We start from the raw sequence: 19,454 nt of genomic DNA, 5'->3' as shown, positions 1-19,454 counted from the left end.
GAAATTGGCTATTTTTAGATGTTTTATATGTAAAATACCAATGTCTAAAAAATTGCAAATGACACAAACATGAGTCTTCCCAACACTACTGTATGATTGTGAAACGTGGACTATAGACGCAGATTCGGGGAAAAAATGACTTGAAGCGTTCAAAACACAGGTGTACAGAAAACTCTTGAAAATATCCTGGGCCAGTAAGTAGGCTAATGAAGAACAATAATTGTTGCATACAATCAGAAAAAGGCAAATGAGATCTTTCAAACATAAATGTAGAGGGGGTGATTTTGATAAATACGAAGTCTTCTAAACATTCCCGGCAAACATATAAATGCATGCATAAGCCTACATATTATATAGACCTGCATACAACCTAATATTTAGAAATAGAGGAATTTTAGAGTAATGCCGTACTTCCATTCATGTAATGCGGAAATTGGCTATTTTTAGATGTTTTATATGTAAAATACCAATGTCTAAAAAATTGCAAATGACACAAACATGAGTCTTCCCAACACTACTGTATGATTGTGAAACGTGGACTATAGACGCAGATTCGGGGAAAAAAATGACTTGAAGCGTTCAAAACACATGTGTACAGAAAACTCTTGAAAATATCCTGGGCCAGTAAGTAGGCTAATGAAGAACAATAATTGTTGCATACAATCAGAAAAAGGCAAATGAGATCTTTCAAACATAAATGTAGAGGGGGTGATATTGAAAAATTGATAATATCGTAGAAAGAAGCGGGCACATGGAGGACAATGACATTTTTTTTTTATTCTCAAAAATCGAAACATCAATAATAAACACAAACATAGAATACGCCAGATACTCCGAAGACAGATTAACATGGAGGAGAATGGCTGGTAACACACCTGAAAGGACATCTCACACATGATTGATGCGCTCTACCATGTGGCTTCCTATCTGGGGTAAGATTATTTGATTTTGCCCAGGTCCTGGTTGGGATTCTTTACCAAAGGGAGACCGTCGTGTGTTCTGGTAGGAAATTTATTATATCTTCAATTGCACCTCCTATTATGTAATTGTAAGCGTTCAAGTGTACTTATATCTTTTACCGGGAATCCAGTGCCAATGAGTTTTTGGTAGGTCTTAGAAAAACAAATTGAATACCCTTGGATGCATCTTGTCATTGATTGTTATCAACTCTCTTTTATTTCTCTTGACCCCCCCCCCCTTCCCCCCCCCCCCTCTCTCTCTCTCTCTCTCTCTCTCTCTCTCTCTCTCTCTCTCTCTCTCTCTCTCTTGTACCTCAACAATCCAGCGAGTGATTCAATTTGAACGAACTGGGATCTTTTAATCAAATAATGTTTTATCCATTTAAATGCGGCGCCGAAGATTCGGAATTGATTTTTCAGTCAATGGATTTATACAGTGCTGAACAATATCCAAAGGCCGCACTGACGTCTAGCAATATGAGAACAACACATTTTCCATCGTTCATGAAATGTATTATGTCTTTAACATAACATAACTCGGTAACAATATTGTTTCTGTGTTATGCCCTGTACCGTATGTCGATTGGAAAACTGGCAGCATATTATGCGTCTTCAAAAAGTCTTTCAATCTTTTTGTCACTAATTTTTCGATGAGTTTGAAAATGAAGTGCAGGTTGGAAATTGGTCGAAAATTCCCGATATTGTTGGAATCCAGTGACGATTTCTTTAACATAGGCCGTATTGTGGCATGTTTTAATCTGGAAAATCGCCATTTTTTAGACTTGCGTGGACAATTAATTGGCACGAGTAGTTCTGACAACGAGGCTTTTCTGCTTCTCTCCATATATGTAATAGTTACGCTCTCACGTGGAAGATTTGTTTTTCGGAAATAACGGAGTGTTATTCGACACCCGAGTTTCGGGTGTATTTTGTCACCAGATAATTCGACACCCGAATCGCGCATGCGCAGTACGTATGAACGTACAAAACCGGGGAAATCAAATCCGCCTTCCTTCCTTGTCCGTTGCACGTAGTGCTGGGTCGAGTTTGAAACGATCAAATCGAGCGGGTTTTCGATCGAGTCCTCTAAAATCGAGTCGGTTTCGGGCGGGTTACGAGTCAGTGACGTCATCGAGCAGTGATTCGTTTGAAAAAAAAAAAACACGAGCATCTCGGTTGCCACAGGAAACTTCACAGTCCCCTCCCTCTCTTATGTCTGTGGCTGGCTTGACTGCAGCTGGTTATGATGGGGGCTGCCAGATGGCCAAGTTCAAAATTGGTTACTAAGAAATGTTTTTCTATTATTATTCATTTTTTAAAAAAAATCTTTTATTTAAAAAAAAAATGAAAAGATAAGTTTTATCCAACTGTAGTCGATTGTTTTATTAATTAAAATCAATGAGTTTTTCAAGGGAGTCAGGATGATTGTGGTGTTTGATAATGTGAGGTTCTATTTGACTATTTGGCCAAGAAAAAATCTGGCTGTTTGGAAGCCTTGATTTTATTTATTTTAATTAATTTTTTTTTATGATCGTTCGTCGCATCACACGCACACACCCACACACGCACGCACACACAGGCACACACACGCACACACACACACACACACACACACGCCATCAAAACTGCATCAGTTGTTGATTTGGTGATGGGGTGGCACGTCAACCCCCCCCCCCCCCCCCCCCCCCCCCCCCTAATCAGAGAAGGAATACAGCGATATTCACCTTGACATATTTCATATTTATGTCGCGCCAAAAGTTGTCGGGTGTAACCTACATAACCGCCCCCACCTCACATTTGTCACTGGTCGTCATCGAGGCGCGCGCTTTCTTGCTTTGTCGGTTACCTTTCATCACACATGTTCAAATCTTTATCTTATAGCCTATTTACTACTGCTATTAATTTTATTTAAACAGGTGATATTACGGTTGTTGCCTTTCCTGCTCTCGGCTTAGTTAGGTTGCTTTAAAATTTGGGCAGGAATATGAATATTTAACATTGTTACTTCCTGTTTAGTTTTTCTTTGTGTATGTATGTATGTGTGTGTGTGTGTGTGTGTGTGTGTGTGTGTGTGTGCTGTTGTTGTTGTTGTGGCTGTTGTTGTTTTGTTGAGTTTTGGGGGGTTTTTTTGTTTTGGTTTTTTTTTTTTTGGGGGGGGGGGGGGTGCTTTTCTGACATCCAAACACCAAACCCGAGACTATTTATTTATTTACATTTAGTTACTTTGTTTGGTTTCTTTTTTTTCTCTTCATTTTGTTGTGTTTTTTTTTTTTGGTGTTTTTTTTTTTTTTTGTTTTGTTTGTTTTTGTTTCCTTTTTTTGGGAATGGGAAGAAGGGGTAGTTTTATCCTTAGTCTTTTTAAAAGATGTATGGGATTACCTAACTTGGAACGCACAATAGGGATCGGCGTCGTTTCTGAGTTCAGTCAATTTGTTTTTAATTTTTTTTATTGCTCAGTCCATTAAAGTGGAAGTAGGTATGTAGCTGGGTGGACGCTATTTTAGATCAACGGAAAGCACTTTTCGATTTACTAGCATCCTATTAAAAGTTTGGGGTCCCAATAGCTCAGTAGGTAGTGCACTCGCTTAACATGCAAGGGAACCGGGCTCGATTCCGGGTGAAGTAGATACATATATTCTGACCCCTTGTCTACCTAGTAGTGATTGGGAAGCAAAGTCTGTTAAATCTGGCGGAAAGTTCCTTGCGATAGACTAATGGGCAATTGCTTTCGTAAGTTTTCCGATATGGAAACCGGACTGAACTCCGGCTTCATCGGGCCCAATAGCTCTGAAGAAGTACTTTTTAAAAAAAAGATTAAAAGCATGCATTTGTTGCGATCCTTAATGTTGTGATTATTAGTTGTTCTGTGGCTCAGCGGTAAGGTGTCTCTTCTTGTCATAAATCAAGCGATGTTAAGCGTTGTAAGTGGTCGAGTGGGTGACAGTGATCCTGGAAAATTCTGATCCCGAAGTTAAGTCCTTGTGTAAGGCACTTACCACACATTACTTTACTCGACTCAGGTGTGAATGTATAACTATCTATAAGCAGTGACGGATACTATTAAGAGTTTTAGTACAAAAAAGACCCGAAACAGGCGACTGGTACTTTATGAAATGGATGTAGGTTTGTATGGCCTGCTAGGGGGAAAATTGAATTATTATGAAGTTCATTGATCCGTGGAAATGAGCTTTGAATTCATACACCTGCTTGACCACTCCGATTCCAATATAAACGACTGATTAATGTTCCCATATTATAAACTATATTTAGCTGAAAATCTTTCTCTGTCGGGTCCCCAAAAGTATGGAATAAATTAGACAAAGAAATCAAAGACGCTCCCGAGCTTTAATAATTTAGGATTCTTTTGAAACTATTCCTTTTCAGATAAGTTAGCAATAGTATTTGTTTTGTTTTTTTCTTCCTAGGTATGGTCTTTTAGGAGCAATTTGTGAATTCTGCGAGCTGTTTTGATTGATGATTACATTAACATGTGTTGATATTTATTTTATTAAGGTGATGATGATGCTGGGCTGCTGCTCCTGCTGATAATGATGGTGAAGATAAATAAATTATAAAAATAATGATAAATAAAATTCCCGTTATTCATCCCATAGGGGAGGTTTTTCTCTACGGTCTATTCTAAGGGAAGACTGGAATAACCCAGGCGTCAGCCACAGTGCAGCGCCGCAAATTGAGCTAGGACGAGGTGACTTGCTCAAGGCCACACAGTGCAGCGGCGGGTGATCGAACTCGGTACCTTTGGGGTGCGAACCAAAGACCGAACCGCTGAGCCACGCTGCCCCTAATGATGATGATGATGATGATGATGATGATGATGATGATGATGATGATGATGATGATGATGATGGGAACTAACAAATTACACAGGCATCTAACATTGAAACATTCCATATTCAAAGCTAACGTTTTACTTTACTGTAGGGTAGTGTTCATTGATAGATGGATGCGTGTGTGTCATAGAAATAGCCATAGTGTCTGTCTGTCTGTCTGTGTGTGTGTGTGTGTGTGTGTGTGTGTGTGTGTGTGATATTCAACCTTTAGTAGGTTTAATGAAGTCTTGTCACACACGCGTGATACACCTACACGAATTTCCCTGCCACCCAGACACACTAACATCTGACAAGAAATGAGGGCTGTGGAAGAACCACAGACTACCGTGTGCAAACGTTGGCGATTGGTATAGGATGGCAAACTGTGATCGTTTGATATGATTCGAAACACTCGTTACTCGTTACCCCTCAACTCGCTCGGATCGTGATCGTCTCAAGTCTCAAGATCGTCTCAAGCTCGTCTCTACTCGTCAACTCGAATGATCGTTTTATCAACTCGCTCTTCCGGAATTGAGATCGGACGGTGACTCGTGGCTTCGCGCTCGGATGTCGATCGAGTAAAAGCGATCGAATAACCCAACACTAGTTGCACGCCATTGCACGCCAGTCCTCTTTAAAATATGGATAGACAGTCGAATTCAATATTCGAGGGAGCAAAATTCGCTTCAAGCGATGAGTTTCTTGAAAGGATCAAGACATTGGAAGACGAAAGTCATTGTTCGTTTGTTTTTAAAAATTCAACGAAAGCAGAAACGGACAATAAGACTCGAAAGCGGGCTATCGACGAGAGGAAATTTTCAATTTCTCGAGGAACGGTATCATCATCCCAGTAAAGGGATCAAGACAAGCTCAAAGTAAGTTTTCTTTCCATTGTATTGATAAATGTTCCTGTCAATTTCCAATTTTTTTTGTTAAGTCTTAATTAAAGGCGATAACATTCCTAAGGTCAGTAGTCAGTCATCTTTTCTTTTGGCATTGGGTAAGTAAGGGCAAAGGTAGGTTGAATTTCGAAAAAAGTGGCATTTTTGCTTTCAAAACACCACAGTTAAGTTTTTTAGTGCGCCCCAAAAGACGACTCCCCTGGCCCTGATAGTTTGCTCACTCTTACTCTTAGAATCTAGTTTGCTCACTCTTACTAACTTACTACTACTACGCATTAACATGTTCTCTATTTGACTCGGAAGTGTCAATTGCCAAGGAGTGAGTCCTTGATAGTTGACGGTTCATCAACTGCCAAGGAGTCAAATTGGAACTCTTCAGCTGCTTGTGGTGATTTCAGTCGAGCCTCCATTTGCGCGCATACGAATCTCGAATCACGTCATTTTCTACTTTCTTCCATTCACTCATTCCTTGTCAATCGTTGTGGAAAGGATCGAGTCAACACTTGTTGGCATTTGTTTTTCATTTTTATGTCTTTTCATGAATTCCAAGACAAGTTAAAATAATATCAAAACAAAAATTACTGTTGATATCGAATTCAGCGAAAAAAACAACAACAACAGAATGACGAAGTAGTAAATCCCTGCCAAGTCCTAGATTAAAAAAGAAAAGTAAGATTTCCTTTATTTTAAAGGAAATATACTGCACATCGTCTTAATAAGGAACAATTAACGTAAAACATTTGTGCAACAAGATCAATCCGTGGCAGTTAATAGTAAATAGTTGAATCAACTGGCAAAGGTCCGTGACAAAAAGAGGAAATATGAGAGAGAGAGAGAGAAAGAGAAAATGACAGGGAGAGAGAAAGAAGAGTAAAAGAGAGTATTAATTAATATTAATAACATCACTCTGTGGCAATACATCATTTCAATTTCATGACACTAAAGGTACTCCGTGGCAGTTAAAAGTAAAAGAACACATGCGTAGTTGATGAAAGGACACGGTCCTTGGCAATTGACGATTTGACAATTGTCAAGGTCCTTGGCAATTGACGCTACCATTTGACTCAGTTCCCCTTTACTTTGTCACTTTGTCTTACTTTTTATTTGGTGCTTTAGGCTTTTTAATTGTAATTCTATAACTTTTTTACCATCCCATTTTCTTCCTTTCTATTGGTGCTGATGTGTTCTGAATGAATGTGTTACAGTTACGATCGCTGTAAATTGTAAAAGCCTTAAAGTAAAAGACAATGTAACTGGTAGCTTGATGATTCATGAATTCATGGGAATTCCCTGTCCTCTCTGTTTGAGCATTTACTTTTGCATCAACATCGCGCCTGTAACCCATCAGCTACTGGAGGCTTGTCGACCAATCAGATAAATAAGAGTTCAAGAGACAATTATACTTACACTTACACGTATTCCTTCTGACTATTCTTACTCTTACTCATTTTTAAATCTCTATGCCTATGGTCTAATTTATGGTCCCCATGTCACCTGTAGACCCCTTACAGTTTGGTTTTCATTTGATTCTTAATCATAGTCATTGTGCCATGTAGTCATGTAGATATATTATATCGACATCACATGAAATTAAAGGTCATATAAATATAACTTACGACCAAATCATCAACACACATATTTTGACCGCAATCTTTAAATCTTTATCGACTTTGGGGTTATATTGTGATTATAATAACTGATCATTTCTTTAATTTGAATTTGTGAAACTGTTCTCTTGGCGAAATAAGCAGGTTATCATTGACATTGTCATTGAGGTAAAAAATTTTTAAGAAGATTATGACAGATAAAAAGAGTGTCAGGCATTTGATTGTTTGGTCTCACTTTTTTTTCAGATCTCAAAAATTAAACTGTTCAGCTTCGTTCAGTTTCAAGTATGATGATTTTGAACAGTGCATTTTGATTACGAAATGTAATCTTGTACACAATCATCACTCTGATGAGAGAACCTATTCTCAAGAACATAAACAGAAGAAATTTACGGATCAAGAAAAATCTGTTATAAGGGTAAGATTTTGTCGTTTTCTTTTTTAAGTTTAACTCTTCTACTTTTTTTTTTTTTTTTCGAAGTGACTTTATCTCCGAATGCTCAGGAAAATAATCTTGATCTCTATTTCTCCAAACGGTTTCCATTCGTTCTCATAATTTTATTTTGGTTATTTGCCATAGTGTCCGTGCGAATGATGAGTGTCTTTACACTTTGTTCTTTGGTTTTCTTTTGCCAGTGCTTGGACACTTTATTTTATTCCGACATTTCTGTTAGACTTCTATCTTGAGTTTGTGCTAATCTGTCTTTCAACCTCTGTTCCCGTCTAAACTTTGGCTTTTTTATCTAGGTTTACTTCTGTTCTCCCTTAGACAGTGCAGTGCGAATTGTAAAAGTGAACTTACCATGGAGTATTTGCGAGAGCACAAGTTTTTGATAGAACCTGTCTTTGTCAACAATGGGCCTAAAAAGCACTAGCTTGATGATTCATGGGAATTCCCTGTCCTCTCTGTTTGAGCATTTACTTTTGCATCAACATCGCGCCTGTAACCCATCAGCTACTGGAGGCTTGTCGACCAATCAGATAAATAGAGTTCAAGTTTATTTTCCTGAGCTGGCCTTTTTTTTTTACCTCACTGAGCTGATGACGGACAGTAGAGCATTTTCTTCACATCCAAAGGGACAAGGTCGGTCCTGTGTGCAGTCGAGATTTTTTTCACCCTGTCCTGTCTACCCACCCAGTGATTGGATAGCTAGATCTGTTACAATTGGCAAAAAGCATTGCAATATACTATCTTATCCAAAGGGTAGCGAGCAATTGCTATTAACCATTTCACACTATGGAGACTGATAGGTTCCAGCTCCATGTAGCAAATGGTGCTGAAGGACTGTCATTGTTGTTGTATTGGGTTGAATATCAATTCATAAAAATTGTCCATGCCCTTATTAAATTTACATTTACACATTTGTATTAGAAAATGTCCAATTAGCTGGGTTTAATTGTAGTTTGTTTAGCATATGGACGGCAATTGCTTGATATTTTCCACTAGATTTAACAAGTCTAACCTAACCACTGCTGGCTCAGGGAAATTGACTGCAGGGAGAAACCACCACAGAGCTATCTGAATCTGCTATAAATATCTTAGTTATTGAAGCGTGTGGTTAAAGTAGTAACTATCGTATGTTGTAACGAAATCGTTAAATCATAGTTAATAGGTTGGATAATAATCTTATAATTACAAATCATAAGTCTACCCAAGAAATTATCCCTATTTGAATGTATTTCTACAGGAAATGGTTGCTCTGAATCCAGACAACGATAAATTGATGGTCTTGATACAAAGAGACTTCAACAAGTCCGTAACACTCAGAGACGTCAGAGCCCTTAAGTCTAAACGTGCGTATTTTCACTCTTTTTCTTTCTTTTTTTTTTTTTGTGGGTGTGTGTGTGTATGTTTTTTTTATGAATGTTTTAATTTTGACTTTTTCAAACCATAATCTTATCAGACCTCTCGGATAGGGCAGAAGATGCCCCATTGTATATGTGAGCTTTAGAAACAAATATCTTCCTGAACTTTTATTTCCTCTGCTGTAATAACATTATATGCTGTTCTCTCTGGTTTTTCCAAAAAAAGAAAAAAGTCATTTTTTAGGGTTTGCAAGTCTAAAAAGAAGAATTCAAATCTGTTTAGTGATAAGTTGCTTCTTTGTGTGTTCAATTTTACGTTCGATTTATACCCTATTCCCAATCGTTTTGTCTCATTCCCATTTTTCTTGATCTCCAGTCAAATATGAATGTAAGGGAACAAACTTCGCTGCTTTATCGAACCAGCTGAAGTCAGTAGAGGAGATGGGAGGGAAATTCCACCTGGCTCTCTCTACTGATGGAGGAGAGAGTCACCTCATCGACATGATTGCATTCAGCACAAAAGATATGCTTGCATGTTTTCATTCTTTTCCAGAGTGTATTTTTATTGATGGTAAGTAGATCAAAAAGCTTTAACCAGTAAGGTTAACATTGTGAGCTCCTTGTTTTATATTCTAAAATCAAATTTGAATATTGTGTAATAGATTTCAAGGTTGGAGTCGGAAATTAGTGTCCTTTAGATTCAAATGTTTTACTTTGAAATGGACATGAATTGAACTATACCCATATTTATTGACCCACTTAACGCCCAGGTAAAAAATTATTAATGTACTCTACATGTGGTTTAAAATCCAGATTTATTTTGCAATTTGTAACAGGTGTACAAAAAAAGATCTTAGGTAGTATAGTTTCTGTCGAAACTTGAAAATAATTTCACAACAGTCTAGATTAAAGTATCATTCTTTTGTTTTATACAGATAAACTAGTCATTTAGCTCATGAATTTATCATGCTGGGTGGGGTTCCTACCTCCCATAGTGGGCAGGGAGGTACTTACTGTTTCTTCTATCCCTCTGTATCTGTTTTCCAATATTCTTTCTGTCTTTGTCTTGGTGTGGGATTACTTGGTTTTGTCCTAACCCTGGCTGGGAGGGAAACAGTCAAATGTGTAGTTAATTTAAATACAAACAAACATTAAGAAGCAATTGATGTGCAGGTGCCTTTACATGTTCTGTTTTCATCAAGCTATTTTAAACGTATGTGTTTTGTTATATCGGAGCTTATATTTTCTAATTTCAGGTACATACAAGAAAAATAATACAGGATTCCCTTTATACCAGATCATTGTGGAAGATTGTTTGGGAACAGCACGACCAGTGCTATATGCATTTGTTAGAAATGAAACAGTTTCAACCATTACCCTGGTAAGAGTGATATCTTGTGTTATATATTTTGTTTTAGGTGCTGTTTTTTAAGGTGTGAAAGCTTGAACGATGCCGTCAAAATACATTGGCAAGACATTGATGATCGCCTAAGGGCATGATAAATTATGAATGTTTGCATTTCATCTGATTCTCGTTTATCAATTCACACCACTATTATCCGTTCAAGGTTGCCAGTTGTCCGTATATTCTATGGCAACCCTTTTTTCATTAGTCATAACATAATTTTGTGTTTTCAGAAATGTATGATTGATTGGATGTGGTATTGTACTGTATAAAAGCTCTAATAGTTATTAAGTATAAACCAGAAAAGTTATATTAAGTTACTTTGCTGTGATGATTGTTGTCATGAATTCCATTATTTCCCACAGTAGGCCATGTGTCCTCATTTTCATTTCAATGAGACATTCACATATCCTGTCATTGAAGTTGATGTCTTAGTGCCTTAGCAAAAGTCATAATGCCAAGACCGGTTTTCTGATCATTGTTGCTTAATCGGTCACCGACCTTGCTCAGTGTGGTTTGACTATGTTACATGACAAGATAGCATACAGCCTGTCTTCAATATTTTACAGACACATTGTTCATGTTGGTTTGTGTTCTATTTTATCTCTGCCTACACCTCGGTTATCTTGGTCTATTTTAGAGATAGAGTGGCTTCTATCCCCTACATCTGTTTAACGTGTTGCTTTCTGTGTTTGTCTAGGAATGGGATTACTTGGGTTTTGTCTTCACCCGTGCTGGGAGGAAATCAGTTAATGTATAGTTAGCTTTGGGAGCTAATGTTTTTTGTTATTTTTTCCCAATTTTTTTTCAGGTCCTTCGAACTTTTGAGGAATTTGTGGGCGAAACTTTACAAAAAACTAAGGTGGTCATGTCGGACAAATGCCCAAGTGAGGCAAGTGCCATTCATACTGTGCTATCTTCTGTGCCATTGGCACGTTTATGCAGCCATGGAGAAGCGCCTCAGGAGCTTAAACTTGCCGAAGGACAAGAAGCAATCTCTGTCTCACCTCATTTGTCAACTCAGGACAACAACTGACCCCAGCATGTTCCATCAGCTTGAGGGAGAGATGGAGGCCCTGTCTCCTGATTATTTTTCCTATTATTGCCAATATTGGCGATCATGTAGGAGTCAGTGGGCGGCTTGTGATCGTTTAAATATTCTAAATTTTTTAAATGATACAAACAATTTTGTAGAGTCCGAGAATCGTCGTCTTGGGAGCTTTTTGTGCTCAAGCAAGGGTCTTGCTGCATCTGTGTATCATCTACACAATCATGCCCTTGTTCGGTTAAATGAACTTAGCCAGGCGATTGTGAAGGAGGGTATGTCATCTGTTTCATATCAGCATTCAAGACCCGAGCTTGAGCACATATATGGTCGTTTTTTTTTTCATATGCTGCCAAGGCGATGATTCAGGACCATAAAAATCTTGATTCCCTTTTGGTATGTAAACCAGGTGATGGTATTTTTATTATAACGGAACCCTCCGGAGCCAGATTCAAGTTAATAATAAAGGAAGATGGCCTTGCATCTTGCCACTGCCCATTTCATGTTCAAATGGCATTGCCATGTAGACATATCATGGCGTGCCATTTGGATGGAATGGATGCATTGGTGTTCTCAGATAGTAATAGGTGGCTGAAAAGTAGAGGTTATGCTGTCAGTACAGAGCAGGGGACAGGTGGTACAAATTGTTCTGTTTCAGAGTGTGTGCCAGCAGAGCAAAGGCATTATCAGACAGAGGCTCTGATGGCCATGCTATCCAATGTATTGAAGTCATCGGGGGGCTCTGAATACAATAAAAGAAGAGCTGTGCTTCAGAAAGTCTTATCTTTATGGGAGGATGGAAAGGAGGTGTGTGTTCAGGGTGTAGAGGATAACTATGATTTGGGTGGTGTTGAGGGTGCTGGTGGTAATGCAGTTGTAAATGGTGAGAATGTTGTTGAATGTGATGTTCCTGTTGTTGAATGTGATGTTCCTGTTGTTGAATGTGATGTTCCTGTTGTAAACTGTGATGTTCCTGTTGTTGAATGTGATGTTCCTGTTGTAAACTGTGATGTTCCTGTTGTTGAATGTGATGTTCCTGTTGTAAACTGTGATGTTCCTGTTGTTGAATGTGATGTTCCTGTTGTAAACTGTGATGTTCCTGTTGTCAGGGATGTAAATCTTTCCGAATTATTAGGATTTCCGAATTTTCTGGTAGTCTACTTTTCAATAGAATATTGCATAAATTTCTTCACTTCTAAATTTTTATTTAATGATCGTAAGCGTGCACATAATTAAGTACAGTTTTGTGCCCAAATTTAATATACCGATACACAACTGAAGCACATCTTTTGTGCCGATAGCATTATTTTGGCCTATTCACACGTTTTTATTATTCCCACGACCGCTTCCGAATTTTAATTCGGAAGTAGTAGTGATTTCATAGCATTCGAATTTCCTAATTTTCCTAATTTTTATTCGGAAGCTAACTTCACGTTTGTTGTGTGAATTGAGCTTGTTTACCGGAAGCAGTATTTTAACTATAATCGAAAGTAGAAAATCGAAAAAATCCACATGCGATTATCAATGACTATCCACTGGCACTGGGTTACGACGAGTGCCTTGAGTCAAGGCTTGACTCGGATTACTATTGCAATTAACTATCAATACAACATGATTTTAATTACTAATTTAGAGAGGTAAGTGGATATCGATATCATCTTTGTTCTTAGTGATGACTTGTGAAGGATTCATCCTCAATCACATTCTTTCCGTAGATTTTCATTTTGGCTTTTCATGCCGATCAATCCCCATAATATCTCATCATCATCAACTGCTGTGTTTAACTTATTTAACTAAAGTTCTATCATCTATCTGCCTTGAATATTATTTTTTACCAGTGATTCTTGTGTTTTTAAAACTTAATTTGTTAATCAATGTGATCGCTGAACTGGATTCAAGTTGACCACCTGCTCAACTCGCATTCTCAACCGAAGCCGAAATGGGCGAGAGACAAAAAAAACAGTTTGTTGATATTTCACAGCCGATTGACACCATTGACATAGTGTCTAAAAATAAATTTAGATGGGAATGGCTCTCAATGAAAGATCAAAATGATGACTTTTTCTCAAAGTATATTCGCAAACTTGATAAGGATGGGCTTGCTTGGTGTTGTTATTGTAGAACTGAAGTTAAATATGCTACTACATGCAAACTGCTGGGATGAGAATGAAAAGTTTAAATCCCAAGAAAAATTAATTTCGCAGTCCTTCAGAATTTTTTTCAACTTTGCATTTACATCCCTGTGTTGTAAACTGTGATGTTCCTGTTGTTGAATGTGATGTTCCTGTTGTAAACTGTGATGTTCCTGTTGTTGAATGTGATGTTCCTGTTGTTGGATGTGATGTTCCTGTTGTTGAATGTGATGTTCCTGTTGTAAACTGTGATGTTCCTGTTGTTGAATGTGATGTTCCTGTTGTAAATTGTGTTGTTGTGGAATGTGATGTTCAAAGTGAAGTTGTAGGTCACAGTGGTGCTCGCCCTGGTGATGCTGAAGTTTCCATAAGGAGAGGAGCCAAAAGGCAGGCTCAGTTTATGTTAGATGACATTCGAGATTTGAATGTTTCGATTCCCACAATTCGAACCCGAGGAAGACCATCCAAACCAAGGGCATCGAGGCGGAAGCTGAAACGAGCCAGACCGGTGTTCATCAATGAGAATATTTGCCATGTTTGTTTGCGGGTGGAAGTAGATAAGCAGTTGTCAAATGAAACTGGTTATGATGACTGGACCAGATGCACTCTGTGTGTGCGATGGTGTCATGATGCCTGTATTTTGAAATCAGGTGGAGAAAAAACGAATTTTATTTGTAAATATCACTGAATTGGGTTGTTCTGTTCAATTGTTTCTTTGTGGTGTAAGAGGCTGATGTTGATGTTTCTCAACCATGTTTGAGGTTGTATTGTTCAATTATATTTTGTTGATGTGTGTTCAATGTTTCTTTGTGGTGTATGTTGTATTTCCTTGAAATGTGATTGGTGACCATCAGCGCCAGCTACCTCTGGGGGTCACTTACGAACCAGAAAGCGAGTAAGAGGCTGACGTTGATGTTTCTCAACCATGTTTGAGGTTGTATTGTTCAATTATATTTTGTTGATGTGTGTTCAATGTTTCTTTGTGGTGTATGTTGTATTTCCTTGAAATGTGATTGGTGACCATCAGCGCCAGCTACCTCTGGGGGTCACTTACGAACCAGAAAGCGAGTAAGAGGCTGATGTTGATGTTTCTCAACCATGTTTGAGGTTGTATTGTTCAATTATATTTTGTTGATGTGTGTTCAATGTTTCTTTGTGGTGTATGTTGTATTTCCTTGAAATGTGATTGGTGACCATCAGCGCCAGCTACCTCTGGGGGTCACTTACGAACCAGAAAGCGAGTAAGAGGCTGACGTTGATGTTTCTCAACCATGTTTGAGGTTGTATTGTTCAATTATATTTTGTTGATGTGTGTTCAATGTTTCTTTGTGGTGTATGTTGTATTTCCTTGAAATGTGATTGGTGACCATCAGCGCCAGCTACCTCTGGGGGTCACTTACGAACCAGAAAGCAAGTAAGAGGCTGACGTTGATGTTTCTCAACCATGTTTGAGGTTGTATTGTTCAATTATATTTTGTTGATGTGTGTTCAATGTTTCTTTGTGGTGTATGTTGTATTTCCTTGAAATGTGATTGGTGACCATCAGCGCCAGCTACCTCTGGGGGTCACTTACGAACCAGAAAGCGAGTAAGAGGCTGACGTTGATGTTTCTCAACCATGTTTGAGGTTGTATTGTTCAATTATATTTTGTTGATGTGTGTTCAATGTTTCTTTGTGGTGTATGTTGTATTTCCTTGAAATGTGATTGGTGACCATCAGCGCCAGCTACCTCTGGGGGTCACTTACGAACCAGAAAGCAAGTAAGAGGCTGACGTTGATGTTTCTCAACCATGTTTGAGGTTGTATTGTTCAATTATATTTTGTTGATGTGTGTTCAATGTTTCTTTGTGGTGTATGTTGTATTTCCTTGAAATGTGATTGGTGACCATCAGCGCCAGCTACCTCTGGGGGTCACTTACGAACCAGAAAGCGAGTAAGAGGCTGATGTTGATGTTTCTCAACCATGTTTGAGGTTGTATTGTTCAATTATATTTGTTGATGTGTGTTCAATGTTTCTTGTGGTGTATGTTGTATTTCCTTGAAATGTGATTGGTGACCATCAGCGCCAGCTACCTCTGGGGGTCACTTACGAACCAGAAAGCGAGTAAGAGGCTGACGTTGATGTTTCTCAACCATGTTTGAGGTTGTATTGTTCAATTATATTTTGTTGATGTGTGTTCAATGTTTCTTTGTGGTGTATGTTGTATTTCCTTGAAATGTGATTGGTGACCATCAGCGCCAGCTACCTCTGGGGTCACTTACGAACCAGAAAGCAAGTAAGAGGCTGACGTTGATGTTTCTCAACCATGTTTGAGGTTGTATTGTTCAATTATATTTTGTTGATGTGTGTTCAATGTTTCTTTGTGGTGTATGTTGTATTTCCTTGAAATGTGATTGGTGACCATCAGCGCCAGCTACCTCTGGGGGTCACTTACGAACCAGAAAGCGAGTAAGAGGCTGACGTTGATGTTTCTCAACCATGTTTGAGGTTGTATTGTTCAATTATATTTTGTTGATGTGTGTTCAATGTTTCTTTGTGGTGTATGTTGTATTTCCTTGAAATGTGATTGGTGACCATCAGCGCCAGCTACCTCTGGGGGTCACTTACGAACCAGAAAGCAAGTAAGAGGCTGACGTTGATGTTTCTCAACCATGTTTGAGGTTGTATTGTTCAATTATATTTTGTTGATGTGTGTTCAATGTTTCTTTGTGGTGTATGTTGTATTTCCTTGAAATGTGATTGGTGACCATCAGCGCCAGCTACCTCTGGGGGTCACTTACGAACCAGAAAGCGAGTAAGAGGCTGATGTTGATGTTTCTCAACCATGTTTGAGGTTGTATTGTTCAATTATATTTTGTTGATGTGTGTTCAATTGTTTCTGTGTGTTTCTTATATTAGAATTATATAGCCACCCCTTCCATTTTAATCTATTTGAAAATCATTGGCGCCAGATATACCTCTGGGGGTCACCTTCGTATTAAATGGTCTCTGTGTGGTGTTGAAGATAAATTCCCCATTTCCTGCACACCACATTTGGTGGTGTATGTTATGCAGAGACGCCAACTTTAAATTTGGCTCACAGGAGTTTCAGACACCACTCGTAGGAATTTCAATGCCGAAAGAGGAATTTCCACACACAAGAAAAAGGAACTGGAATGGTATTTTGCATTGTGTTTACATATTGTATAGTTCTAAATAGATAACTGATTAGAATTAGATTATGATACATAAACACATTGCCAAATACAATCCCAAAGTTTCCTTATTTCAAATGAAGTAAAGCGCCAAAACCTAATGGTAGAGATTGGAGTACTGGTGGTAGTGAGGATGATGTGGTGTTGGTGGTTATTGTAGTAGTGGTAGTAATGATGAAGATGTGATAGTGGTTGTTGTTGTAGTGGTAGTGATGATGATATGGTGGTGGTTGTAGTAGTATTAGAGGTAGTGATGATGATGTGGTGATGGTGGTTGTAGTAGTAGTGGTAATGATGATGATGTGGCAGTGGTGGTCGTAGTAGTGGTAGTTGCAGTGATGACGATGTGGTGGTGGTGGTTGCAGTAGTAGTGGTAGTGATGATGTGGTGGTAGGTGGCTGTAGTAATAGTGGTAATGATGATGTGGTGGTGGTGGTTGTAGTAGTAGTGGTAGTGATGATGATGTGGTGGTGATGGTGGTTGTAGTAGTAGTGGTAATGATGATGTGGTGGAGGTGGTTGTAGTAATAGTGGTAGTGATGTGGTGGTGGTGGTTGTAGTAGTAGTGGTAATGCGGTGGTTGTAGTAGTGGTAATGACGATATAGTGGTGGTGGTGATGATTGTAGCAGTAGTGGTAGTGATGATGTGATGCTGGTGGTTGTACCAGTAGTGGTAGTGATGATGTGATGCTGGTGGTTGTAGCAGTAGTGGTAGTGATGATGATATGGTAGTGGTAGTTGTAGTTGCAGTGATGATGATGTGGTTGTGGTGGTGTAGTAGTAGTTGCAGTGATAATGTGGTGTCGTGGATGTAGTAGTAGTGGTAGTGATGATGATGTGGTGGTGGTGGTTGTAGTGGTGGTAGTGATGATGTGGTGGTGGTGGTTGTAGTAGTGGTAGTGATGATGATGTGGTAGTTGTAGTTGCATGATGATGCTGTGGTTGTGGTGGTGTAGCAGTAGTGGTAGTGATAATGTGGTGTCGTGGATGTAGTAGTAGTGTTAGTGAAGATGTGGTGGTGGTGGTTGTAGTAGTAGTGGTAGTGATGATGATGTGGTGGTGGTGGTTGTAATGGTGATGGTAGTTGTGGTAGTAATGATAATGTGGTGGTGGTGATTGCAGTAGTAGTAGTGGTAGTGATGATGTGATGCTGGTGGTTGTACCAGTAGTGGTAGTGATGATGTGATGCTGGTGGTTGTGGCAGTAGTGGTAGTGATGATGATGTGGTTGTGGTGGTGTAGTAGTAGTTGCAGTGATAATGTGGTGTCGTGGATGTAGTAGTAGTGGTAGTGATGATGATGTGGTGGTGGTGGTTGTAGTGGTGGTAGTGATGATGATGTGGTGGTGGTGGTTGTAGTAGTGGTAGTGATGATGATGTGGTAGTTGTAGTTGCATGATGTGGTTGTGGTGGTGTAGCAGTAGTGGTAGTGATAATGTGGTGTCGTGGATCTAGTAGTAGTGTTAGTGAAGGTGTGGTGGTGGTGGTTGTAGTAGTAGTGGTAGTGATGATGATGTGGTGGTGGTGGTTGTAATGGTGATGGTAGTTGTGGTAGTAATGATGATGTGGTGGTGGTGATTGCAGTAGTAGTAGTTGTACTGATGATGATGTGGTGGTGGTGGTGGTTGTAGTAGTAGTGGTAGTGATGATGATGTGGTGGTGGTTGCAGTGGTAGTGATGATGGTTGTAATACTATGGGCAATGATGATGATGTGGTGGTTGGAGGGGGTATCCTTGGAACAAATTGACCTCACCGGAATTTGACGGAAGTTGCCCGGAGCCCGGAATTTTTTGCTCCAGACCGGAGTTTTTTCCGGTGAAACCGGAGTTTTGGCATCACTGTGTTATGACATACTTTTTAGTTTTACTTTACTAGAAATCTCTTGCTGTAGGTACAGCATATGCTTGTCTTTTTCACACACTAGAAAGTTTGTTAAACCCTAGAATGTGTTAATTACATGGTAAAGCACACCTTTCCCAACCTCTTGACCTTAATGTGTTTGCTAGTGTTGTAAAACCATTAAAAGCAAACCTTGGCTCTAGAGTTTGGATATCTCATTGGCTGCAAAGGATAATACTTTTATTATTCCCATGTTTTATGTCGTCAACTTTAGTTCTTTGGGGTAGTTATGTCTTTGTTTTTTTTATGCTTCACTTTTTTTTTTAAATTGTATGATTAATAAAATATATTTGAACTATTGCTTGTGTGTTGATCTTGTTTATTGATATTACATCTTTTTGTGACTATTTGAATCTTCTCATCGGGGTCTTCTTACCTGTCATGTGCTGGATGGGGTTCCTGGCCTCCACTTACTATCCACTATCCCCGTATATCGGTTTCCAATTTGCTTTCTGTCTTTGTCTTGGGGTGAGATTACTTGCTGGGAGTGGGAGGGAAACAGCCAACTGTTTCGGGAGATTTAATTTTTTTTCCATTGTAAATCACTTTTGTTATGTATTCTGTAAACATTTGGGGGTGTTCCTCTTAGTGGGTCCTATTTGTTCCCAGTTCCCCTTTGTATAACTTTTTCTTGGGTGCTTTAATTGTTATTCTAGAACTTTTTACTAACCCATTT

General features: G+C 38.8%; 1 protein-coding gene across 1 annotated transcript; it reads left to right on the top strand.

The window, feature by feature from the left end:
* The first annotated feature begins 5,375 nt into the window (after positions 1 to 5,375).
* Positions 5,376 to 11,781, top strand: LOC144970331 (uncharacterized). Its single transcript, XM_078909854.1, has 6 exons — positions 5,376 to 5,664; positions 7,545 to 7,716; positions 8,987 to 9,092; positions 9,481 to 9,675; positions 10,361 to 10,485; positions 11,321 to 11,781. The coding sequence occupies exons 1-6, from the start codon at positions 5,483 to 5,485 to the stop codon at positions 11,543 to 11,545; spliced, it is 1,005 nt and encodes a 334-aa protein (XP_078765980.1). The 5' UTR covers positions 5,376 to 5,482; the 3' UTR covers positions 11,546 to 11,781.
* Positions 11,782 to 19,454: the final 7,673 nt, after the last annotated feature.

Source organism: Berghia stephanieae, chromosome 4 (assembly GCF_034508935.2).
Source record: "Berghia stephanieae isolate SIO BIC M18660-M18661 chromosome 4, UCSD_Bste_1.3, whole genome shotgun sequence".
In the NCBI taxonomy this organism is placed as follows: Eukaryota; Metazoa; Mollusca; class Gastropoda; order Nudibranchia; family Aeolidiidae; genus Berghia; species Berghia stephanieae.
This window is presented reverse-complemented; position numbering and strand designations above follow the sequence as displayed.

Coding starts and splice junctions, on each gene's coding strand:
- LOC144970331 (XM_078909854.1), top strand. CDS start 5,483: ATGAGTTTCTTGAAAGGATCAAGACATTGGAAGACGAAAGTCATTGTT. Junction 5,665..7,544: donor GGGATCAAGACAAGCTCAAA/GTAAGTTTTCTT, acceptor CTTTTTTTTCAG/ATCTCAAAAATTAAACTGTT. Junction 9,093..9,480: donor CAGAGCCCTTAAGTCTAAAC/GTGCGTATTTTC, acceptor CTTGATCTCCAG/TCAAATATGAATGTAAGGGA.